At 31.7% G+C, this 25,577-nt stretch overlaps 4 protein-coding genes across 5 annotated transcripts; all 4 read left to right on the forward strand.

The window, feature by feature from the left end:
- The first annotated feature begins 6,977 nt into the window (after window positions 1–6,977).
- LOC145755643 (glutathione hydrolase 1 proenzyme-like) lies at window positions 6,978–14,476 on the forward strand. Of its 2 annotated transcripts, none has more exons than XM_082571891.1 (12): window positions 6,978–7,114; window positions 7,854–8,167; window positions 8,720–8,859; window positions 9,108–9,303; window positions 9,769–9,972; window positions 10,056–10,165; window positions 10,451–10,587; window positions 10,946–11,133; window positions 11,651–11,742; window positions 12,340–12,497; window positions 13,127–13,240; window positions 13,731–14,476. In XM_082571891.1, the coding sequence occupies exons 1-12, from the start codon at window positions 7,040–7,042 to the stop codon at window positions 13,875–13,877; spliced, it is 1,875 nt and encodes a 624-aa protein (XP_082428017.1). In that variant the 5' UTR covers window positions 6,978–7,039; the 3' UTR covers window positions 13,878–14,476. The 2 variants fall into 2 exon arrangements, with proteins under 2 accessions (XP_082428017.1, XP_082428016.1); XM_082571890.1 differs by lacking the exon at window positions 6,978–7,114 and adding an exon at window positions 7,296–7,567.
- Window positions 14,477–14,723: 247 nt separating this feature from the next.
- Window positions 14,724–17,054, forward strand: LOC145754730 (ubiquilin-1-like). The gene has a single exon (XM_082570835.1). It carries the CDS (start codon window positions 14,811–14,813, stop codon window positions 16,377–16,379), a length of 1,569 nt encoding a protein of 522 aa, XP_082426961.1. The 5' UTR covers window positions 14,724–14,810; the 3' UTR covers window positions 16,380–17,054.
- A 7-nt stretch (window positions 17,055–17,061) lies between these two features.
- On the forward strand, window positions 17,062–18,097 carry LOC145754732 (pyridoxal phosphate homeostasis protein-like). The gene has a single exon (XM_082570838.1). It carries the CDS (start codon window positions 17,077–17,079, stop codon window positions 17,839–17,841), a length of 765 nt encoding a protein of 254 aa, XP_082426964.1. The 5' UTR covers window positions 17,062–17,076; the 3' UTR covers window positions 17,842–18,097.
- A 110-nt stretch (window positions 18,098–18,207) lies between these two features.
- LOC145754731 (spermatogenesis-defective protein 39 homolog) lies at window positions 18,208–24,632 on the forward strand. The gene is made up of 12 exons (XM_082570837.1): window positions 18,208–18,354; window positions 18,647–18,786; window positions 19,158–19,363; window positions 19,732–19,883; window positions 20,260–20,395; window positions 21,084–21,297; window positions 22,162–22,384; window positions 22,815–22,912; window positions 23,091–23,214; window positions 23,306–23,395; window positions 23,735–23,842; window positions 24,342–24,632. Exons 1-12 carry the CDS (start codon window positions 18,334–18,336, stop codon window positions 24,360–24,362), a joined length of 1,533 nt encoding a protein of 510 aa, XP_082426963.1. The 5' UTR covers window positions 18,208–18,333; the 3' UTR covers window positions 24,363–24,632.
- The last annotated feature ends 945 nt before the right edge of the window (window positions 24,633–25,577 follow it).

The raw sequence follows: 25,577 nt of genomic DNA on the forward strand, positions 1-25,577 counted from the left end.
CTTTATTTTCAGTTATTAATTACTGCCAAAGCGCTGCGATCAAAAGTCAACAGGAAGGCTGCGACAAGTGTTACGTAGACAGTCAATGCTATCAGCCCTACCAGGTTCGAAACCAGCTTATTGCGATCGGACCAGACTGTTGGCAATGCGCTGTGTCTAATTGCTTCGGACCAGGTACAAAACTATAGGCTATGTTGATTAAGATATAGAACTTTACACATTACCATTATGTGTTAAACTGCAATTTATTTGAAACACATTTATGTATTCTAAAGCACCAAGGTAACGAATACTCATTGCTTAAACTCTACCTAATTTTCAGAGGAAACTCCTCGCGTGAGATCACAGTGCTGGCTTGAATCCTGGGAAACCACATGCAGTAAGACTTGCGGCCCAATGTTCGACAGCTACGTCGCTCGTTCTGAAAAATGCTCTAATTGCCTTGACTCTTGTGATAGCCAAAAGATGCGAATCGATCCAGCTCGTGCAGTACGAGAACGTGAAGGTAACTTGATTATCCATTTGCGCCTTGCTGTGCAACTAAATATTATTAATTCTGAAAGTTATCTAGTAAGGCCAAAAACTATATTAAAACATCTATTTTTATTGAATTTTCAGAAAGAAGAAAAGCTACCGATGAAAGACGAACTATCAGGGCGCAATGTGACGAATGCTACACTCTCGAAAAATGCGCGCAGGCTGATGAAGTTAAAACCGCTCTTCAGGACGTGAGCTCGAGCTGCTGGTTATGTACACAAACCACGTGTAGCAGCTTAAGTAGAAGAACTAAAAGATGTAAGTATATTTTTATTATATGGCCTTGGATATTTCTATAAAAAACATTGTTTTACCAAATTACTTTACTATTATTAAAGCTCGGGGTGCCCATTCTCCCAAAATCCACGATCGAACGCAATCTGAATGCTGGGGCAGAGCCTGGTTTCAAACCTGCAGCTTCATCTGCGGCCCCGTTGCGCCTGAAATGGAGACACGTGGTAAAGAATGCGTCCGTTGTCTAAGCGACTGCGAGGACAGCGTAAAGCACGACCCAGCAGTTGAAATTGAGTCGACTTTTCCTGGAAACGAAGTTGGCCAGGAAGCGACCGCACACAGCAACGAGCCAGTGAATAATAAAGTAGAAACAAACGAAATGGTTGAAGAAGCAAATAAAACTGCAGAAACAGCGCCCGAAAATAATTCCGGATCGATTGTAAATAAAGAAGAAGCAGCTGGAAATACTGGCGAAACAACTGTAAAATATTTCGAACAACCCAAAAATGATTTGGCACCAAATGCAAATGTCACTCCCGAACAAACCAACAAGAATGGAGACGAGGCTACCGGAGCTTCTGAAACAACCAAGGTTGTAGTAGTCACTGAAACTAGCGAAATAACAACAGGAACGCCCGAAAATAAGGAAAAAACAACTAAAACTGGTGAAGACACAACCGAATCACCTGAAAATAGCGAAGAAATAACTACTGCATCTAAAACTATTAAAGAAACAACTACAGAACCTGAAACTGTTCAAGAAACAACTGCTACACCCAAAACTGTTCAAGAAACAACTACAGAACCTGAAACAGTTCAAGCAGCAACTACTGTTCCCAAAACTGCTCAAGAAACATCTACTGCAGCTAAAACTGTTCAAGAAACAACTACTGTTCCTAAAACTAATGAAGAAACAACAAATGTACTTGAAACTGTTCAAGAAACAACTACTGTTCCTAAAACTATTGAAGAAACAACAACTGTACTTGAAACTGTTAAAGAAGCAACTGTTTCTGAAACTGTTGCAGTTACAACTGCAAAAACTATCGAGGAAACAATTGAAACTGGCGAAGAGACAAACATTGTAAATATCACAACTACAACAGCACCACTCACCACCACAGAAGGTAAATTTTACTTTAACAGATTTTACCAACTAAAAATGTAGTTTATAAACAAATCAAAAACGTACTCTTTTTCCATTTCTAGATCCGATAAAGGTGTGTACTAAGAATTGTATTAACTCTAGAAAATGCAAGACCAGAAGAGTTTTTCGTCGAATGATCAATTCAATTAACAGCACTGATTGCCAGACTTGTTTCAAATCATCATGTGATGGTAAGATATTTTGTACAAGAGTTTTTAATACAAAATTGACTATTATATAACCTTATCATACCAAGAGTCACAATAACAAAAAGTTTAAATCGTTTCATGGTTTTCAGATTCAATTTCCAACTACGGTATCGTGGCCTCTGTAAGCTGTATGATCGCAACTCGACCTTACTGCCAAGGCTGCGAAGACTTGCCTGCTGAATTTGAACAAAGTTTGGAGACATGCGGAACGTGCCTCGGCGACTGTGCCTTGGTTATCTCACTGCTTAATACTGATACAGGTAAATAAACAAATCCATTTTTGTGTCATTTACTAGTGTAACAATATCATATATAATTTTAAAATTAAAACAATGCCTTTTAAGTTATAAACCATAAGACTAACTTAATTATATATATTTTTTTGCAAATAATTATATATATTTTTGCAAATAATTATATATATTTTTTTGCAAAAGGTCTTCAGCTGAACAGAATAAGAATAAGTATGAATTTGGAAGGAAGCGGTTAACAAAACCCACAAGAATGGAAGTTATAGATATATCTTACCGCTTATTTTATCCCTGAATGATGTTATTATTTATAATATGTTATTTTTATTTTTTTTTTGTTTATTTTTAATTTTTGTGTAGAATTACGTATTAATGGACGACGTGAATAAAGTAAAATTCGATTAAAATTCGTTAAGTTTTGTTTTCTTTCTTACATTTCTTAAAGTTTTATCGGGTAAGGGTGTTATTAGAACGTGTTTAGGCTATTTGTAAACACAATTTTTGGGGTAGGAAGTATTACGTTTTGATTTTCAAACAGGTAGGAAGTATTACGTTTTGATTTTTTTTTCAAAAAGTAATTAATTTTACGAAAACCGAACTAGAAAGTAGGCTAAAGGTTCAACTGCTTTAATATATTTTTAACACTTTTTTAAAGTTGTTTTTAGATATTGGGATTTACAGTTAAAATATTGTAAATAGAGAAAGTCTCTACGCTCGCTAGTCACGTGATGCACGGCGGCATCGTCGTAAGTTCATACGCTGGCAGACTAGGAAAATATTCTTATTTTGCCCTTTCTCAGCCGTTTGTTGTACCTTTTTTCAATTTTTTTTTTGCAGAAAACAAACTTCAAGCTAAATGTTTAACTGCTTTGATAAATTTTTGACATTTAATTTTTTTATTTTTAAAGCAATGTCTAAAATGCAATACTCTTACAAAATACTCGTACCTTTCTTGATCTGTATACTATCTTTGTATAACTACAATAACTCAGAAATATTTGGATTATGTTATATAATTATGTTGGAATTTTTCCAACTTGCTCGAGGATATCATTATTTTTAAAATTGATTAAGTGGATTTTGAGATATCGGGATTTGCAGTTAAAATATTATAAATGGGGAAAGTCCTACGCTCGCTAGTCACGTGACGCACGGCGTCATCTTCGTAAGTTCATACGCTGGCAGACATAGAGAAATATTCTTATTTTGTTGTACTTTTTTTTAATTATTTTTTGCGGAAAACAAACTTAGCATAAAAAGCAAAATTTAGCCATATTACATAAGACATTTTTTACTTTTAAAGTAATTTTAATTAGATAGGCTGCATTTGAAAAATTCTAACAAATTAAGGTTATGTTGTTATATAAAAGTGGCTCTAACACCATTCACACTGAAATCTAACACTTGTATTTCGACTAAGCAATTCTGTTTTTTTTTATAGACATCAATCTTGGGCCAGCAAGTTTAATAAAACAAGGCAGTTTAGATTTAAATTTACAACTCTATCTAAAATCTTGTTATTTATATTTTTTTAACCAATCAATTGTTTCTTTGATGCAAAATAGGAACAGGCTATCTTTTATGCAGTTAGACATTTTTTATGTTAAGGCTAAGGCAGCTTACTTACTGCTTTGCAGCCATTTCAACTACTAGAAATGGAAATTTCAAGCAGATTCTTCTAGTTATTAATTTTGTAAGTCTAAAGCTAATTACGTAAAACTAGATACCTTTTTTTAGTTTTTTCTCAGGGGGTTTTATAACTTAGTATATATGTTAACTCACAACCAGAACGAAGAGAAAATTTTCAGTTCCTTTTAAACTTTTATTTGTTTTCAAACAAAAACACGCAAAAATAAGAGAAAAAATAAATAACGCTATCAAAATAATCAAAATTCAAAATCCAGTCACGAGAAAAGAGATCAGCAGAGTCTTTTATTTTATGTTATAAGGTCACAATGTTTTTTAGAGGTCCGCGCTTCCCTCACCTCTCATTTCTGGATTTATTCTGGTGTTTGCTAACTCATTGTCATCTACCAATTAAAACATTGATTGTACGTTTACTTATTCTAAGATCATGCAAGAGTTACTACTAGCCTTGTTCCAATATACAGCAGCAAAACACTAATTTAAACTGTACTTACCTTCACGCTTGTTGTCCTTCATAGCCCTAATTGCGTTCTTACAACCTTGAAAGCACACGCCGCAATATGTCAAGTCGTATTTCGGTGGCAAGTTTGAGCAGTCCCCGCATTTCTGGACCGCATCGTTATAGCAAGTAACAGACGCCATAATTCCATAGTTAAAAAAAGTATCTGCAACAAGAATAAGTGTTTGTTTCAGGAATATTGTATAGGCGGACTCAGAAAGCTAGTCGTTAGTTTTAAAGGGTAGCTATTGTGCATTGCATTTGTAAATGCCGCTAGAACTTAAAAAACTTACTTTGACAATATCCTGTGACGCAGATTCCGCATTGAGTTGGCAAAAGTGGCATAAGTAGATCTGTGAAATTCCTTTTGTTTGGACAAGTTCCATCTGCTATGCAGTTTGATACGCATATTCTTATATCAACTGTAACCAAAATTTGTTCAAAAGGTGTTATTATAAGAAATGAATATATTTCAACAAAGTGGTTACAAAGTCAAATTTAACAATTCATGAACTTATTATTATCAATACTTACTGATTTCGGTAATTCCAGCTATGTTTTCAGGCTGTACTTCATCTTCACAACCCTTCAAGCACTCCCTACAATTAGCCTCTCGTTCAAGTAAGCTTTCTGGGATATCTCCGCATACATCAGCACAGCCTCTATACCATGTTCTGGCCCAGCAGTCGGACAATACTCTCGGATGTACACCCATTTCAGCTGCAAAAAAACAATACTGTTTTTTTTTCTACTTTAAAGTTTGTATAAGACTCTATGTTTTTAAACCTGCTTTTATTAACGCTTGCAATGGCTTCAACACAATACTGGTAATGCCAGAGTTTAAAACAGTTTTTTTTTCTTTTCAAAATCTTAGGTTAAACTTGTACAACAACGTTTTACGAACCAAGGTATTTGCAACTCGACTGTGTACACCTTAGGCAAGTACCGTCTTCGTCAACGTCGCTAAGAGCCTGCCTGACGACTGTGGGACTTGCACACATGGTGTCGCCAACGTAACATTTGTCGCAGGTCGTTCGTTTTTCAACTAGAAATCGAACCTGTTTCTCTTTCTTAATAGTGTATCCTTGACAGTATTCTAGTACTAGAAATGTAAAAAAGAAAACGTTAAAATCTAATGTCATTTACATAATTAGGCATAAGTATATTAAACTAGTATTCTTACCTGCAATAGTCATCAGAAAAAGTCCTAGTACAATTTTCGAATGCATTTTTAGGTAGTTTGTTATATAACGCTCTAGTCACTTTATTTTTTGTAGTTTGAATCGTACGGTATGTTGCTGTCTTTTATATATCGCGTTGGGCATTTAGAAACGTCAGTCGCAATTATGTAAATTAAGTACGTTTTGTTTTAAATTGTTATCTATTTTCGTAAAGGTGCGGTTAGAAATTCTTTTGTTTTAGCTACAAAAACAATGAATTAGGCGCGAAATTATTTTGATTGTTGGATTAGAAAGCATGCCAATGGCAAAATAAAAATAATTTTAATTCAATTACCGGACAATGCAGGGTTTATTATTAAAATTCACGCCCATTTGAAAGCATTGTAATTGTTGTTTAAATGGTTTGTATGTGTTCAGTTTTTTTAGTGTACAAATAATCATCTCGTAAATATTGATGTTTTAGGGTTATAATTAGGATTTAGGCTATGTAATTAGTTGCTTGCTGATTTTTTCAGCCGATCTATATTGGAAAAATACAACTAAATATCACATATCAAATTTTTGTCCAGCAAAGTACACGCATCATCGCCAAGCAAACATGTGTCATGCTTTGGATTTTTTCGACAAAAAACAGACAAATTTGTTGTTTTGTTCAAATATTTTTCTTAAATAGTTATTTCTTAAAAATTCGATGTGTAAAAATGTCATGCTTTTATTACATATTAAAACGTTGGTTAACAATCCTAGTTATGTAAATATTTTGCGATCTGTAGATCATTATATAAATGCCGATTGCTTTAAACCGCCGTTATTTGCGCTAACAAGACTTGCGTCAAAACAAACAGTGTTTCAAGCCATGCATTGCAGTTTTAAGAGACTAAAAAAATGCTTTGTCCTTGGTAATTTTACTTAAGCAGTGCATGTCGTGTTTTAAGCGCAAGTAATTACAGTATTATCTTTAAAAGCAGTTAGAAAACATAGTTTAAAGCTTATTTAATGTTATTTAAAAAGCAAGGCAAAACTTAACTAAAAACTTTATGTTACTTAAATATTTGATCTAAATGTAAGAAAATTTTATTTTTTTAATCAAAAAATAATTTAGATGAAGCTTGTATGAAAAACGTAAATAAATTGTGCTGTTAACCTAATATATATTTAAAAGATAATGTTTTAATTCAAGTTTTAAAGAAAAATTAAAAAACATGGGCAAATCTGAATAACTTACAATTTTATGTTTAAAAATCACAAATGTAATATTTGCTTATATTCTACAGGAACAAGTAGCCCAAAAAATTTTTTTTTGTTTTAATAAAGTCATATAAAAAGTATATAACATGGTAGCTCAAAATTATTCTGCTGGGGTTGAAAGTAGTATGGATATTTTAGAGCCTTCAGGAAAGAATAAATCGGTAAGTTAAAACAAAAAATAAAAAACAAATTAAGAAATTCACAAATTTAATATTTAATATTAAAAATTATTTTATTATGCATAAAATTAATATTGTTTTCAATTTTGGGTAAGTCCCCCAAGAATTTTTGTTTACTTTTATTTTACTTAGTCATCGTGTTTCATAAATCTTAGATCTCATATGGCTGCAATGACTTGCTAAAAAATAAGCTTTATGATAAATGTCTCATATATTCTGTCGCTTATTACATTTTAAATTATAAAGTAATAAGCAATATCGCACGTCTTTGCGAAAAGTTAAAGACTGAATAACAGTTCATTTTATATAAAACAAGGAAAAAATTTTCGATAACCCAAAAATTTGAAAATGTCTTATACAAAAGCCGATAATTTTTCTTCAAACGACCTCGAATCTGAAGTCTGTTTGCTTAATACAGATAAGATTAAAAAAAAAGTAAGAAAAATTTTTGTAAAAGTTGTTACAATGACTGTTAATCTGTTCAAGAAAATTGACATTTATTTTTTTTAAAAAACACTTGACCATTAATCAGCTTGGGTATCGGGCAATTTTAATCTGTAATATCCCAAACTGCCAAAGGCAACTCAAGACTGGGCTCGGGTGACTGGTGTTACTCACGGTTAGGTTGTAAAGTCGATCTTCTCACATTGTGGATAAATGATTTAAAAAAAATTTTTATCGTAAAATCAGAATATAAATTTCCAAAACCTTATTATTTCAGAAAAGCAAATGGGGTTACTTTGGTCTTGGTGTATTTCTCGGTGCAGTAATTGGTCTCTCGTTATTTTTTGGTCTCTACTTCGGTCTACCTCCTAAAAACTCTGCTGTCGATATTCCCGATACGACCACCATAAAAATAACTACCTCGACAACACCCGGAAAGAATCCACCAGATGGAAAATATGATCATGCGGCTGTTGCTGCTGATGCAGGACAGTGCTCTGAAATAGGGGTTAAGATATTAAAAGATGGGGGTTCAGTTGTTGATTCTGCTATTGCTGCTATGCTGTGCGTAGGGCTTCACAACTCTCACAGGTAAATTTGTTTATCATATGTATACCATTTACAACATTTTTGACTTGTTTAAAGTGGTAATGTAAACATATGCGGCAGCTTGGTTAGTAGTCAAAACATATGTCTTCACCACATAAGGTACTGGGTTCAATCTCCTTTGCTAGCAATACTGTAGTGCCTTTAAGTAAGGTTTAATAAATGGTATGAACTATGAACCCTCAGCCAAACCAACCTTCTATTAGCAGCTAATTTATCCGGCAATTATAATCTATAATATCCCAAATTGCCAAAGGCAACTTGAGACTTAATTGGGGTAACTGATGTTGTTCTATGTTTAGGTCTTCAACTCTGTCTTTCAACAGTAAGTTTAAATAAATATAAATGTAATTTTAAATAAAAAAGAGCTATTTTTTTTATGCTTGTGCTCAAGAATGTTTTCTAAAAATGAGATGCTATGAGTACCATACTGTTATTAACATTTGCTGGTTTTAGCCATAACAGTCTTGGAGATTTAACCATAATAAGTTTTAAGTAAATTTTTATTTTAGTTATTTTAGTAACTTTGCTTTGCAGTTGTGGTATAGGTGGCGGTTTCTTCATGACAATTTACAACTCGACAACCGGAGAAGCAACCTTCGTTAACTCCAGAGAAGTAGCAGCAAATAAATCTGATAAAAACATGTTCAAAAAAAATCCAACCAACGCAGTCTTAGGTAGGGTAACAAAAAATATTTACTGTAACAAAAAATATTGTGGTTACTTATTTTAGTATGGGGTTTTTCATTAATTTCATTTATTATTTTGTTAGCATAGGCTACTTTGTTATCCAGATTTATTGAGTTTTTTACATTTTTAGGTATATATTTAACATTTAAATTTTTTTTAATAATTTGTAAAGTCTCGCCAAATATTTCTAAAAATTGGTTATCAATTTTGTAATACTAAAAACCATTAAATACAGGTACTCTGGCGATTGGTGTTCCTGGTGAAATAGCTGGTTATTGGGAAGCGCACCAGAGGTATGGTAAATTGCCATGGAAAGACGTGGTGCAACCAGCGATTGACATGGCTGAAAATGGATTTGTGATTCAAGCTGCATTGGCAAAAGCAATTATAGCCTCGGGTTATGTTATTAACAACAGGACCTTCAACTTGTGGTAATTTATATTTTGTTATTTATGAATTTTTTTTAATGATGTATATATATTTGCTTTTATTTTATTTAAATACGTTGAACTCTGTTTTTAAACTGTGAAGTATTGTTGTCAAAACACTTGACTTTACTACATGTGGTTTAGGGTTTGATCACCACTGCTCTTATGCTGTAGCGCCCTTAAGAAAGTTGTTATTATTGCTATAAACTCCTGCTAAGCCAACACTAAATAAGCAGCATAATTATTTGGCAATTATAGTCAATAACGTCCCAAACTGTCAAAGGAAACTCGGGACTAGGTCAGGGTAACTGATGTTCCTCTATGTTTAGGTTGTAAAGTCAACTTTCCTATATCTGGGAATAATAAATATAAAAGAATATTTATATTCATATATGTAAAAAGTCTTTAAAAAATTTAATGTAAAATTTTTAACTAATAATTTTATTTTATTTTAAATGAAATTTTTAGGCCTATATTTGAAAATGATGATGGAAGCCTAAAAGGAATGGGTGACATAATTCGACTTCCTCTTCTTGCAAAGACTCTTAGGATCATCGCAGATGAGGGAAAAAAAGCGTTCTATGAAGGAAGTCTTACGGATGACATTATCAAAGACATAGAAGATGGATTTGGCGATCATATTATTACAAAAGAAGACTTGGCTGCTTACAAGTACATTATTTTTTTGTTCGAATATTAAATATCTGAAAATTTTTTTTTTATTTTGAAAAAATAAAAATTTTTTTTTTTTCTAGAACCCAATTTAAACCAGCTATTAATATTTCTATTGATGATTTGACAATCTTTTCACCTGGACCGCCTGCCAGTGGAGCTGTTATGAGTCTAATTGTCAACATACTAGATGGTAATTTATGTTTTCTATTTAAGATACTCAAATTAGTTTTGATCAAATTTTGAAAAAATTATTGGTAAAATTTATATTTTCTACATCTATATCTCTAATAGGGCTTGATGGACGATATAAATGTATAATTAACTTAAAGGCATACAAAATTAAAAAACTGCCATTTTACGGCCCTGGTAAATTATTCACAGGCAAATATTAGTTAACATATAACAATTAAAATTCCTACTATAGAGCGACTAGTAGTTTTCTTAAACGATTAGTATTAATTTTTTATTATTTTAGGTTATGATTTTGCACCAGAAGATTTAACGAATGAAAACAGAGTTCTCACTTACCACAGAATAGTTGAGGCATTTAGATTTGCTTATGCTAAAAGAAGTTTGCTAGGCGATGACACTCACAATCCACTTATAAATGAAGTAAGATTTAAATTTAATTTTTTTTGGGGGGGTACATTGGTAGCTAATCTTTAATAGCAATCTACATATAATGGAGATATGTATGTATGTCTAACTTATAGCTCTGCAAATGAAATAAAACTGCTGTCTGTGGTGCACAGGTAAATACGCGCAGCCAAATATTAGTTAAGTGTTGCGTCTATATTGTGACTACTAAAATACAACTCGGCTGTCTGGTTTTAAGAATACAATAAACTTTAATGAAATTGCCATTAACACAATTAATTTTTTTTGACTTGAAAACTTGTTTAATTTTGGTATTTTTAAAAACATATTAATTTTTTTAATTTGATAAATTTTCTTATTTGATTTTTTACAGATTGTGAAAAATCTTACTTCAGATGCTTACGCGGACGGACTTCGTCTTAAAATAAATGATGACCACACATGGCCGGTAGAGTACTACGATCCTGATTGGTCACTTCCTGACGACAAAGGCACTGCCCACTTGAGTTTGATTGGACCAAACGGCGATGCTGTAGCACTGACTAGTACAGTTAACTTATAGTAAGTTATGTTAAATGTTAACTGTTGGCAAAACAAGTCAAAAAATTAATTGAGATTGTACACATCGTAGTGGCAGTAGTTGTTTAAAACCCTACAATAATTGTTGCCAATATTTTGGTTTTATTTTTGTTGCTTGGCCTAAATTTAATGACTTGCCAGTGTTTTTTTTTTTGTATAGATCAGTGGGGATTGAACCCATGACCTCATGTGTGGTGTAGCAAGTGTTTAAGTTTATATGAAATTTTTGGCTATAACTTAAATTCAAAATCTTAATGTGTTTATTGTAATAATAAAAAAACTACACATTTAAAACTAATACCACCTTTGAATAGCTATGTTATTTGTACTTTTATTTTAATACCAGTTTAGTGGATTCTGTTAAAATTTTCTTTATTAAATGGTTCAAGTTGATTCCATTAGATCTATTTGATTTATTTAATGCATGTGATCTATTCAATCCAGTATAATTTATTTTTACTGCAATTTTGTATGGACTTAACTTTCTAACTGTGTTTAGTTTTGGGAGTAAGGTAAGAGGAAAAAGAACTGGAATCATCTTCAACAACCAAATGGACGACTTTTCCACCCCTAACGTTACAAACAGTTTTGGTTAGTTTTTCGAATTTTTTGTAAATTAGATTTAAATTCATAATCTTTTTCTGATTTATTTAGATGTAAACATTTTTAGTCATCTTTAACAAAAGCTTTAAAAATTTTTGACTTTGACAAATATATAAAAGTCTAATTAAACATTGTCGTGACTTATGCAAATATTCTTCCTTATAATTTTTGTTTGCGACTAACATTTAATGTTTAAAGTTTATTTAATATCTAAAAAAGCTGTTAACATAGCAAAGTTGAGGTATAATGCTGAGTAATAATTACAATATGAATTATGCAAAATCAATTAAAATGACTGGCAGCGTGGTGCAGTGGTAAGAACACTTGCTACACCACCATGAGGTTATGGGTTCAATACCCTCTTGAGTAAGGCGCTATAAACGGTTTGAACTCCTGCTGAGTCAGCACTTAATCAGCAGCATAATTACCGGACAATTATAGTCTCTATAATATGCCAAACTGCTACAGGCAACTCGAGACTGGGTCGGAGTAATTAATGTTACTCTATGTTTACATCCAGGATAAATATATATACAAAAAAAATGTTAAAAAATCAAAATTTTTAAATAAAAATGTTTAACCCAGGTGTTCCACCCTCCCCCAACAATTTTATAGTTCCCGGAAATCGCCCTTTGTCCAGTATGACTCCCTCGATAGCTGTAGACACATCTGTGAGCCCCCCAAAAGTGAAAATGGTGGCGGGTGCATCAGGAGGCACCAAAATCACAACCGCAACGTCCCTGGCAAGTATTTTGTTGATTTTCTGTTTACCTTTGCAGTTGTGCTATGTTAATAAGTTTTTTTTTTTTTGTATTTATTGGTTATCCATGTGAAAAGGTCGTCTTTTTGGCCGTATTTAGGATAACATTTGTAACCCATATCAAGTTTTGAGCTGACCAGATGTTATGGATTACAATAATTAGTCTGCAGATTAGTATTTGGCTTAACAAATAATTAGTCTTTTGATATATTTGACTTAACAAGAGTTTAAATCAGTAAGAGTTGCTTAAGGGCACTTTAACGTAGAAACAGTGCTAACAGCACAGCGTATACCAAGATTATCAATAAAAAGAGTAAACATCTGTGAACGCTTTTTGCTGAGTCATTATTTAAGGTTTTATTTACTGTGTTTTATCCAATTCTAAATGCCAAGTCATTGTGTATATCATTGTTCAGCATTTTGTAAAATGTATTTATAGAAGATTCAAGTTTTTTTTACAATTTTAATTAGCGAAATTTTAACAATATAGAAGTTGAAGCATATGTATGGGTAATAAAAAACAATTTTTAAATACTGTATTTTATACTATAGTTTTAATATATATAGTAATAAATAGCGCAAAATTTTTTTCTTACTTTTTTTTATTTTTAGGTTCTTATGAACTCTCTATGGTTTGGTCTTGATGTGGGCCCTGCAGTTGAAATGAAAAGAATTCATGATCAGTTGATGCCCAACTATACTCAGTGCGAGCAGGGCATCGATGAAGTAAGTTGAAAACTGAATGTTGTTATTTATTTATGGGGGAAATATGTTTGCCAGCTTGTGTCATAAAACTTAGGCTCTTGTTGATTTTTTGTTTGTGCAACCAGTGACATGATGTAGGAGGTAGAACAGTTGGCTTCACTACATGAAGTCTTGGGTTCCTATTGCTTTTATTCTGTAGCTTCTTGTCAATTGGGTGCCATAAACGATATGAACTTATTTTAAGCCAAAAAATTGGCATATTAGTTTTTTGAAAATTTTTTGACTGGCAATGTCAACTCGAGACTGGGCCATGGTAACAAATGTTACTCTACTTTTACGTTTTCAAATTGATCTTCTGACGTCAAGGATAAATAAATTAAAAATTGTAACCTTTTAATTTTTACAACATTTTAATTTTTTTTTATTAAAAGATATGAACCTATGGCCTCAAAATTCATGTAAATTTATAAATTTATTTAATGTTAACTAACTAAGCTTATTTTTATTTTAGACCATTGTGGAAGGGTTAAAATCCAAAGGTCATGAGATAGATATGATTTCTTCTGCTGGGTCAGTGGTCCAAGCTATTTTAGTTAAAGACGATAAATTGTCTGCTGCATGTGATACAAGAAAAGGTGGTTACCCTGACGGTTATTAAACATTCTTCTTAATAATTCCTATTCTTTTGGGTGATACTTTTATCTAAATATTTTGTTTTTAAGTTTTTTATTTTAAAGGCTTTACACAGATTTCTGCTGTTTAAATTTTTTTAAGTGATATTTTTATTAGTTCGAATTAAGTTCTTATTTAATCAATTGTTGTAGTACTTAATTTCAATAGTGTTAATTTTAGTCTGTGCCAATTACCTTACTTTCTTACTCAGTTGGTATAATCTAACATTGTTGTTTTTATCATTTTTTAAATATTCCAATCGATTATCATGCAATACCAAAAATAAGTATCGAGGATATATAGATAATACTTTTTATTAACATTGTTTTATTAACTTTTATATTTTGGAAATTTTTAAGCAAAAGTCAGTTTTGATGCATTTAAGCATCATGAAGAGTATTTGGTGATACTTTACTGCTTAAAACCTCAAGCTTTTAATTAGATTTTAATGTAACGTTATTTTTACAGATTTTTTACATTCCTTGGTTTTATTAATTGATGTGCATTGTAGTAACAAATTTTAATTTTAAAGTATTAATATATTGGTTTACATTTTTAATGTACTATGCTACACCTTTTTTTCTAAATATACTGTAAAAATATATTTTTAAGTATTTATTTTCGATTTTTTTACCGTAAGATTTCAAGAAAATAATTAAATGGGAATTTTCCTTTGTTTTATTTTGTAGAAGAGTGTTTATTACAGCGCACAAATAAAGAATTTTAAAAAAAAAAACGTTTTGCAAAAGAGGATAAAGTAAAATTATTAACAGATTGTCTCACTGCCGCGAGATGTCGGCGTCTAGCCATTTTTTACGATTTCACGTTTCGAATCAGCTGTGTCACGCTTTAAGATATTGTTCTAGCTTCTTCTTTTTCTATAATAGTAAGATTTAAAATCAATAACAAAGGTTTAAAGATGGCAGACGAAAGTAATAATATCGAGATTACAATTAAAACTCCTAAAGACAAGGTGACAGTAACCATTTCGCCAACTGCTACCATAAAAGATTTAAAAATCAAAGTTTCTGAAAAATTTAAAGCCAGCGTTGCGCAACTCGTCATTATATTTTCGGGGAAGATTTTGAAAGATGACGCGACCGTGGAAAGCTACCAAATCAAGAACGGGCATACCGTTCACTTAGTTATTAAATCCGGTGCTAGCTCAACAAGCGGACAAAATTCGGCGTCTAGCGATAACAAGCCTGCAACTGCGACGCCACCACCAACGACTCAAAACCCGCCAGCAGGTGGCGATCCGTATAATCTTGGAGGCTTGGGTGGCATGGGCGGTCTAGGGGGTTTAGGCGGTCTAGGATCCGGCATGAATTTACAGGAAATGCAGCAACAGATGATGAACAATCCCGAGATGATACAACAAATGATGCAGAATCCGATGGTTCAGAGCATGATGAACAACCCCGATTTACTGCAAACGATGATCACCAACAACCCGCAAATGCAAGAACTCATGCAGAGAAATCCGGAAATAACTCACATTTTAAACAACCCAAGACTCATGCAGCAAACCCTGGAAATGGCTCAGAATCCGGCAATGTTACAAGAAATGATGAGAAATCAAGACAGGGCGATGAGTAATCTCGAAAGTATACCTGGTGGGTATAATGCATTAAGAAGAATGTACACTGATATACAAGAGCCGATGCTCAACGCAGCACAGGATCAATTTGGTCAAAATCCGTTCGCGGCATTGGCAGGTGGCAACCAGGCTAATCCTGAGACACAAAACACTGAAAACACGGCTCCTCTGCCTAATCCATGGCAGTCAGGATCGACTCCGGCTTCGAGAACAAACACAGCTCCTTTGTCTAATAAGACTTCTACTAATACAGGTACTACAGACAGCAAACCATCAACCACCCCAAGTTCAAACATGTTCAGCAACCCAGCAATGCAAAATTTGATGCAACAAATCACGAACAACCCGTCAATGATGCAAGGGATGATGAACTCGCCCTACATGCAAAACATGATGCAGAGCCTCTCAAGCAACCCCCAACTTGCTCAGCAGATGCTCTCGCAGAACCCAATGTTCGCCAACAACCCCCAGATGCAATCAATGCTTCCTACCATGCTTGAACAAATGCAAAGACCCGAAATGCAACAGTTAATGACGAACCCCGAGGCGATGGAAGCAATGATGCAAATTCAGCGGAGCATGGCGACGTTAGAGCAACAAGCCCCGGGTATATTTCCAGGGGGCGCTGGGATGAATCTGGGGGGTGCAACTATCCCTTCAACTAACCCCACTCCAAACCCAACAAATCCTCAACAGAACTTAGCGCAAATGATGCAAAGCTTAGCAACCGGTGCATCTACAACTACTCAACAACCTCCGGAGACTCGCTTCCAGTCCCAATTGGAACAATTACAACAAATGGGATTCTGGAATCAGGAGGAAAACATAAGAGCGCTTGTTAGGACGGGAGGAAACGTTACCCAAGCAATCGAGCATTTATTAAAATAACTAACTCTCCAAAAGTATAATGTTATTTAAAATTTTAGACAAGGCTGTTGTCACTTTCATTAACTTATAGTAGGTAAAATGTATTTTTGTTTTAAAATATTTACTGATTTGTATTGCTTAATCTAATGTGAGTTAAAATTAATAATCTCAGATTAAAAACTAATCAACATTGTTTTGCTTTCTTTATTTGAAGAGAATTTTCATGTATTGGTGTTGCTTTTGTTATTGTATGTGTATATACTCAATTTTTTTTCTGCGAATGATTTTTAATTCAATCATAATTTTTCAGTTCGTTGTAGAACCTGTGTGTAAAAAATAAGTGATTGGCATCTCTAAAATTTTAACTGTATAAAATAGTCCAGAACTCTATTTTAAAAGCAAGGAAATAGAAAAAACTAAATTGTTTTGAAATACTTTACGTTTCCTTTTGTAATCTATATTCTTGGGATATTGTAATATAATAACTGACTGTCTGTTTTATGCAATATCTCTTTTAAAATTGGTATAATGTTATCAGCTAAATAGGAAGTGTCATTACACATAATACTATCATATGAAAAATTAATTTAAAAATTTGTGATTTTTATTTAAAAAAAAAACAGTATTGTGGTGAGTTTTTATGTTACTACAAAAACAAAAAGGGTTTAACTTGATGTTGTATATGATTAATTTTAGGATGCTACCTTGTAAATAGGAAATGAGATATAAAATTATGGCAGAAGCTGTAGAAGATGTTGCAAAAAATCTTTCAGTTATTCGGTCAAAAATGGTTGAAGCCACAAATAAAAGAACTGAAGCAGTGACAAAATGTTCTCGGGAGCCTTATTTGGTTGCTATAAGCAAAACAAAGCCACTAGTCGCAATAAAGCAAGCATACGATGCTGGACAGCGCCATTTTGGTGAAAACTACGTAAAAGAACTAAACATGAAGGCCAATAATCCTGACATGGCTGATTTGTGTCCTGACATAAAGTGGCATTACGTCGGTGCCTTTCAAAAGAAAATGGCGGCATCACTAATGCGTTTACCAAACTTATACATGATCCAAACTTTAAATTCCGTCGTCGGTGCTGACGCCATAAACTCCAGATGGAATAAGGCAGAACCACTTCGCATTCTTGTCCAAGTAAATACCAGTGGAGAGGACAGCAAGAGCGGCGCAAAACCCGAAGAGTGTGTACAAATCGCAACTCATATTTATAAAAACTGTCCAAATTTAAAATTTGCCGGCTTAATGACTATCGGCTCTTTAGGACACGATTACACTAAAAGCCCAAACCCAGATTTTACATGTTTGCAAAAATGTAAGACAATGGTGTGCTCTGAACTTAATATATCCAAACAAAACTTAGAGTTAAGTATGGGTATGTCAGCTGACTTTACCCATGCTATCGAAGCGGGAAGCACCTCTATAAGGGTGGGGTCGAGTATTTTTGGGGCTCGCGAATACCCCCCCGTTTAATATTTATTTTGCTATTAAACTAAATAGTTGCAATTTAGACAAATCCATTAAAAGAATATATAAATATCGTAATTTGTATTGTTTTTTATAATATTATGCCATGTTTTTCAATATTTATTTACTGATGTTTCCTTATTGTCAATTAAGAAAAAAAAATTGTGAAATTGCTTATTGAAGACTGCAGTTTTTTTTGCATTTAAATTATAACTTATGCCATCAATATGTATTGATTACTATAGACTTTTTATTTTATTGAAAATGATCTTCTACCTTACTTTTTTTGAAATGGATAATTAAAAAAATTTATTGTATATGCATTGTAGTATATTATTGTATGATGGTGCATTCATTTAACTTAACTATTCTTTCTTTAATTACAGTTTTCTCATTAGGTTCTCATGTTATGACCAATTATTAAATTTATTTTAAGCAAGTAAGCAGTTTTTTATTTATACAGCTATTAATTTTTATTAATGATAGAGAAGAAAAAGAATGGCATCTGCACGAAAAGCTGTAAGTAGAATTGTTTTAAACTAACATTTCAAATTTCAAGTCTAATATAAGGTTTTAAAAACTAGATATTTCTTACATCTTAAATGTGATAATATGATCTTGGGTCTTAATAGCAAAATTAAATATATACATTGTCATTCTAAATTTGCTAATTTTTTCAAGCAACAATACACATGTATTCCATTTTTTACTTTTCGTAAATTCTTATTTTTGCATTTTTTTCTCACTTACTAAATGCTTTAATATATATTCTCTTGCCTAAAAAATGCTCAAATTCTTTTTTTTAATTCAGCCACCTCCTGTAGCAACTGACACGGATAGTTACTGGAACACCTCAAACTTAACAGCTTTCAATTTTGACGATGATGAAGATCAAGATAGCATTGAACAAATTAGTTGGGATGGAAGCACTGCTACTCCTATAGTTACAAGGTTAGAATAATGATGATCTCCATTCTTAGTTTTAAGCAAGCTTAAAGCAGAAAAAAATTATGAATAAAATGTTTTTTAAAAAAAAATTGCATTATTTTTAAATGCATATTTTTTTTAAATGTGTAAATGTAATTTTGTATTAAAATGCACTAGTTTTTATTAATTGCTAGTACTTTAGTAACTAGCGTGATATAGTAATAGAAAGGCAGTACCATATTGTTTACTTTATATGTGATTTTCTTGCAAAATTGTATTAATTTTATTGTTAAAAAATTGACAAAAATTTAGTATTAATTAAAGTAGCAATTTTTTAATAATTGTGTAATAAATTGAACTAATTTTTTTATTTTATTTTTTTAAAATTTAACTAGAGCTCAAACTACAACCTCAACCCAGAACCAACCACAATTAGTTAAACCCCGGCAAGCCACTTCGACCCCCACTTACAATTCCAACCCAAGGTCCCAATCGGCAAGGGCTTACAATAGAAAGGCCCAGTTTCCACCATCACCCTCAACCCTTCCAAACCACCATCAAAATCGAGGAAATTCAGGCCCCGATCCAACAATTGCAGAAGGTATGGTAACATCGAATAAGCCTAAATAATTATACATAATATTAACACTAACTTCAAATAACAAACATACTAAAAATTTAGAACTTTTACTTTTAAAGAACAAAAGTTATCGTCTTTCAAAATTCGGTCAAATAAGAATAAAAACAATAATAATAATAATAATAATAATAAATATAATGACAATAACAATATGTTTCGAAATCTAAGATTTCGAACCATAATTAGCCAAAAAAATGATAACTTAATTGAATGACATAGTAACATTGTAAAATGTATAATAACATAGAATTGTCATTTATTTCCTTGTAGGATGTTGATGCGTATTAAAGATTTAATATTAAAGATTGAATATCACCATTTTATTCTAGTTGTAAAGGCCTCGGAACGCAAAACTGCTCCGACCGCCACAGATTTAATTAAACTTGAGACCGAGATTCTTACTTTAAAGCGGCAGCTCACTCAAGCAAAGCGTGATCGTGCAGCAGCCCCATCTAGAGGCGAAACTTTAAAGAGAATTATGGTAAATCAGTTCGTTTTTGTATATTTTTTTAGTTATCTTAACTTTAAAATAAGACAGTAATTGGCCAGCATTGCTATTTTATTGATTTTAACTTGAAATCTAGGATATATAATAAAGCCTTATGGAACAGTTATATATACTATGTATGTCTAATTTATAGGCCTTCCAAATAAAAAAAAAATTCTGTTTGTAGAGCTTAGGTAAATGCCAGCAAATTTTCGTTAGGGGTTGGGACCGTATTATGGCAATTACAATCTCGACATTAGGGCTCTAGTATAATTATTAAAATAACTGCTCTTAAGTAACTGATTTTTAATTATTTAGCTATTTTACAATTTTGATACCAGTAAAAAAAATTTATAAAATTTATTTTTAGGTGGGTGAGCCTTATGTTTTAGAATTATACAAATCCAAAGAAGACAAAGCAGCCTTACTAGATGATGCTATCAGAAGACATGACGGTAATGCAATTTTGGCTGTCACGCTGTTTATGAGAGATACTTTAAAAAGAGGTAAGTTATAGATGTACTGTTTTATATGCACTTGAAATCTGTCAATTGTTATTAATTTAGTCTAACATTAAAAATAATTTTTTTTTATGTTTAATCAAATTTATTTTAGGCTTAGAGACCTGTTTTTTAATTTTACTAACAAGTCATTAATGTACTGTTTTAACGACTTTTTGGATCTATTTATATCCTAACTTGGGCCACTATTTATATCTATGTTTTTGTAATTCTATTTAATTTTTTATTATATATGTATAGTTAAATTTTTTTATAAGGCAGCTATGCATATATTTTTTTTAAATTTCACAATCAAATTTTTAAATATCTTAAATTGACCGCTTTTTATACCTATTGTTTCTCAATCTATTTCAATTTTAAAGATATGTTAAATCCAATCTTTTATTCGGCAGCTTAGTCTATTTTTATTTTTTAAATTTCATTATCAAGCTTTTTAATATTTCATTTTAACAGCTTTTCAGACCTATTCATATCATTGGTTGTTTTTTAAACCTGTGTTTTTTATCTTATTCTATTTATTCTTCTTTAATATTTGTATAGTCAAATTTTTTTATGATGTAGCATAGGGTATTTTATATTTAAAATTTTGTCAAATTTTTTTATGATGTAGCATAGGGTATTTTATATTTAAAATTTTAATATCAAATTTTTTAATATCTTAACTACTTTTTAGACCTATTTAGTAAGGAGTTAATGAAACGAGCCATGGCTGTCGACCACTACTGCGCTTACCTGAAATCTGCCGGTGAAATTGACGAGTTACATGAAACTCTAAGTGCTCTGGGTCGTACGGAAGAGGCGGCCATGTTAAAATACAGACAGGCTTTGACTTCGACCTCCACAACTACGCCCGAAATTAGAGCTAACAGTTTAAAGGACTGTATCAAGTATGTTATATAGTTATATACATGTTTTTTGCTTGGGATTGCTATTACGGAGGGTAATATTTTTTACAATGTGTCTGGTCGGGTCAATTTTTTATTAATTAAAGGGCATTTTTAATAGAAGGTTTGGCGTAACAGAGAGTTAATAAAAAATGTCACATTATCAAAAAGGTGTCTATTTGATTAAATGTTTTTGCAGTTGGTAGTAATGTATTCCTATCTAAGGCTTAATAAAAATAAGGCACTACAAGTATTTATTTTTTTTAAATATATAAAGCAAGTGACAAAGAACACCTTAAATAGTTATAAACAAATGCATTAGGAATATGTCGTATTTTAGAACCCACCTTAATTTAAATGTTAAACACTCCTCAATATAAATAAATAGATGACAATGATATGACATGTTTATTATTTTATGTGAAGTCTATTGTTTATGTCGATACCTAATTTAATTATCAATGTTTAAATTTATACAATGTCATGTTGCAACAAAAATAACTGCTAATTTGTTGTTTGAATTTTATTTTGAATAACTTTTGTTAAAAATTGGCATTATGGTATAGTGGTCAGAGCACTTTACTTCACATGAGGTCCTGGGTTTGATCCCCACTGCTCTCTTGCTGTTGCTTCTTTGAGTAGGGTGCTACAAACTGTATAAACTTCTGCTGAGTCAACTCTTAATCAGCAGCTTAATTATCAAGCAAATATAATCTTTAATATTCAAATCTGCCAAAGGCAACTTGAGACTGGGTCGGGGTAACTGATGTTACTCTATGTTTAGGTCATGAAGTAGACCTCCCCACATCGAGGATAAATAAAAATAAAAAAATAAAAATTTTATACAATTGTTTATTAAATTTTTAGATACTACTTTGACTCCGACCCTCGCTTGTCGATGGACACCAGCTGCATTGAGGAGCAAATTATAATGATGCAGCGCCAGTCAGTGGTGGAGGATGGCGATCGAGCTGCGGAAAAGAACGGCCACCCGGTGTTCAAATCCCACCCGAGAAAGGAATCGGTCATACATAAGAGCGTTATAACAATGCTGTATTATTGCTGTTACTATCATTGGGGAGAAGCAGAGGTAATTGTAAAATTACTTTTTTATATAAATTATTATATCCCGTATATGGAAAGGTTGACTTCACAACCCAAACATAGAGTAACATCAGTTACCCTGACCCAGTTTCGAGTTGACTTTGGCAATTTGGGATATTATAGATTTATAATTTCCTGATAATTATAGGCTGCTGATCAGGTGTTGGCTTAGCAAAAGTTTATATACACTGTTTGATGCGCCTAAGAGCAGTTGGGATCAAATTCAGGACCTTATGTAGTGAAACCAAGTGTTCTGACTACTACACCACTTTGCCGGTAATGATGTTCCTACACCGGGAATCAAACCCCCGTTGCCTAAGTGAAAGCTGGGAATCCTAAAAAAAATAATTTTATTTATTAAATATCCAATTTTTTAGACTTGCAAATTTATTTACATTTTTTTGTTTACCTACCAGGGTTTGTTAAGCAGCCCGAGCTCAATTAGAAAAGACCACAAAATCAGCGAAAAACAATTTTTGTTTATCGCTCTTGCCGCACTTTGCAGAATGAGAAAGTAAGTTTTGTTATTTTGATTACATTTTAGTAGACTTATTTTTAGATATTTTTTAGACAAACTTGATAATCTCTATGTTATTATACATATAAGGTGTTAGTAGAGGTTATATTTTTCTGTCACTTTTTTTTCTGCCAGATTTTTCTGTATTTTTTGTTATTATTTGCTATGTTTTTAGATGGAGAAAAATCGAGGAACTACTAACGACACCGCGCACAATGTTCAGATCTTCTCGGTTGCAGGCCAGCATTGGCTTCGAAAAAGTCTGTGACGTTTTTAGCAAAAATCTCGCCCCTGTAGATGTAAGTATCACCTACTATAAACTTTCTTGAAAAAATTTTTCAAAATAACAAAATATTTAAAAAAATAATTACTTATATAATTTTTTTTTAGACTTTAGCAAAGTATTGTGCCGAAATTGAAAATCCAGAAAAGCGATGCGAGATGGCGGTCAAATTAAAGTGCTACCAAGTTGCAATTGACGTAAGTTATTATATGTTGAAAAGTAATTTATTTCTGATATATGATTGCCCGCTTAAGACTAGGTAACTTCCATAAACTGGCCTAGTATCAGGTTTACTATATGTTAACATATGAATATATTTCATACTTCACTTAAGTAAGTTGATATAAACGGTATTAAATCTTGCTGAGCCAATACTTCCTCAGCAGCTTAACTATATGGCAATTAAATTTTATAATGTCTCAAACTGCCAAAAACAATTTGAGACTGGGTCGGGGAAACTAACGTTACTCTATGTTTAGGTTGTAAAATTAATTATCCTAAAATATTGCCGCTTTTTCAATTTATTTTTATTGCAGGCAATGACATATTTAAAAGATAGAAGACAGTTAACAAATTATCTTGACCAAATTCCACCAGAAAACCAGCACATGAGACAATATCTTCTCGCGAAAACCAGATCTTCGGTAAGCATGTTTTTGTATCTGTGTAATTTGTCATGGTTAGTTTACCTGTTAATAGACTTTTAGTAGTCCAATTTTTTAATTACTTTAAAAAAATTTTGTCTAAACTATATTAGGCCTATATAGAGTTGATAGTGTACCTTAATATATTAAGGAATGGTAAAGAAGAAGATATGGGCAGACAAAACAGAGATAAAAGTAGTAAGATGGCAGAGTTAGGTAATTTAGACTACAACTGGGTATATGAAAGTATATATATTTATTTTAATGCAAAGCAAAAAAAGGGTTTTTGATTTAGAAAAAGTGTTATCAAGATAGAGCTTGACTTAGAAAAGTGTTATATTGATTTAAAGAAGTGTTATCAAGATACAAGAAATATAAATAGTATTTAGTTGAAAATTATGTTTTGGTTTAAAACACACCGTCTTTAATAACTTTTTAAACATGTCCTAAAACAATGTTATAACCGCAAAAACCTAACTTTTGCTTTTGTTTTTTTCAGGACATTAAATGGAGGAACTAACAAAGTTAAACCTATAGCAATCATTTTCTTGTCAAAATTTTCTGTTCTTAAGCAAACTGTCTGTTATCTTTTAACTTTATACAAGCAAATTTTTTCACACAACTGTAAATGTATATTATAACATACTGCTTTTAACTGCATGTGCAATTTTAGTGCTTATAAATTTTGTAAATGGTATTACTATTATCTGGTTATGGCTGATTTAATGCATGAAAGAAATAAACCTGATGTTGTGTGACTTAAATATGCTAAATAAAATCTATCAATATATTTGTATTTTCTAAAGAGTGGTAGAAAAGTATAAATACATATAAATCCATTCAAAACACATTGAAATACCCAAATTTTTTTATCAAATGTACACATAAATATGAAAGCAAAACTTAATTTTTATACAAGTATTAATACTATAAAGACATTAAAATATTAAAATTTTTTATCAAATGTACGAATGAACATGAATGCAAAACTTAATTTTTATACAAGTATTAATAATAGAAGTCATAATAATATAAAACTACATCCAATGAAAATTAATTTCTAGAAAAAAATATAAGATTAAAAAGAATGTTTTTTAAAAAAAAATTTTTACTGCAAGATGGTGCACAAGAATCGTTTTTTTTTTAATTTTTTTTTTATAAAAACGTGATTTTTAGATTGTTAAAAACAGGTTTAAAACCTTAGAATGGCTTATAGTAGACTGTAAAAGCCTTTTTTGCAAAAAATGCCCAAATTTTTTTTTTATTTTCGGCCAAATTTAGCAAAAACACCAAGGCTATATACCCTTGTAGAAAATGCCAAAAAATCACTGTTTTGGAGGGAGAAAAAGTAAGTCGCCGAAATTTGACAAAAACTTGATTTTAAGGACATTTTTTTTAAATAAAATTAGACTAAAAGAAACTTTTTTGCCTCAAAATTTCCTTTTTTTTAATTTTATAATTATTTTTTTTAATTTTATAATCATTTTTTTACTGCAAGATGGTGCACGAGAGTCGCTTTTTTTCAAATTTTATTTTTTGATAAAAACGTGATTTTTCAATTGTTAAAAACAGGTTAAAAACGTTAGAATGGCTTATAGTAAACTGTTAATGCCTTTTTTGCAAAAAAATACTAAAATAATTTTTTTTCATTTTTGGCCAAATTTAGAAAAAACACCAAGGTTATAATACCCTTGTAGAAAATGCCAAAAATCGCTGTTTTAAGGGAAAAAAGTAA

The sequence above is a fragment of the Corella eumyota genome, chromosome 6, assembly GCF_963082875.1.
Source record: "Corella eumyota chromosome 6, kaCorEumy4.1, whole genome shotgun sequence".
NCBI lineage: Eukaryota > Metazoa > Chordata > Ascidiacea > Phlebobranchia > Corellidae > Corella > Corella eumyota.

Bases quoted from the DNA above. Each gene is read 5' to 3' on its own strand.
- LOC145755643 (XM_082571890.1), top strand. From the start codon at position 7,481: ATGTCTTATACAAAAGCCGATAATTTTTCTTCAAACGACCTCGAATCT. The intron at 7,568-7,853 runs GTAAGAAAAATT...TTATTATTTCAG, and splicing joins CAGATAAGATTAAAAAAAAA to AAAAGCAAATGGGGTTACTT. The intron at 12,498-13,126 runs GCAAGTATTTTG...TTTTATTTTTAG, and splicing joins TCACAACCGCAACGTCCCTG to GTTCTTATGAACTCTCTATG.
- LOC145754730 (XM_082570835.1), top strand. From the start codon at position 14,811: ATGGCAGACGAAAGTAATAATATCGAGATTACAATTAAAACTCCTAAA.
- LOC145754732 (XM_082570838.1), top strand. From the start codon at position 17,077: ATGAGATATAAAATTATGGCAGAAGCTGTAGAAGATGTTGCAAAAAAT.
- LOC145754731 (XM_082570837.1), top strand. From the start codon at position 18,334: ATGGCATCTGCACGAAAAGCT. The intron at 18,787-19,157 runs GTTAGAATAATG...AAATTTAACTAG, and splicing joins GCTACTCCTATAGTTACAAG to AGCTCAAACTACAACCTCAA. The intron at 23,396-23,734 runs GTAAGTTATTAT...TTTTTATTGCAG, and splicing joins GCTACCAAGTTGCAATTGAC to GCAATGACATATTTAAAAGA.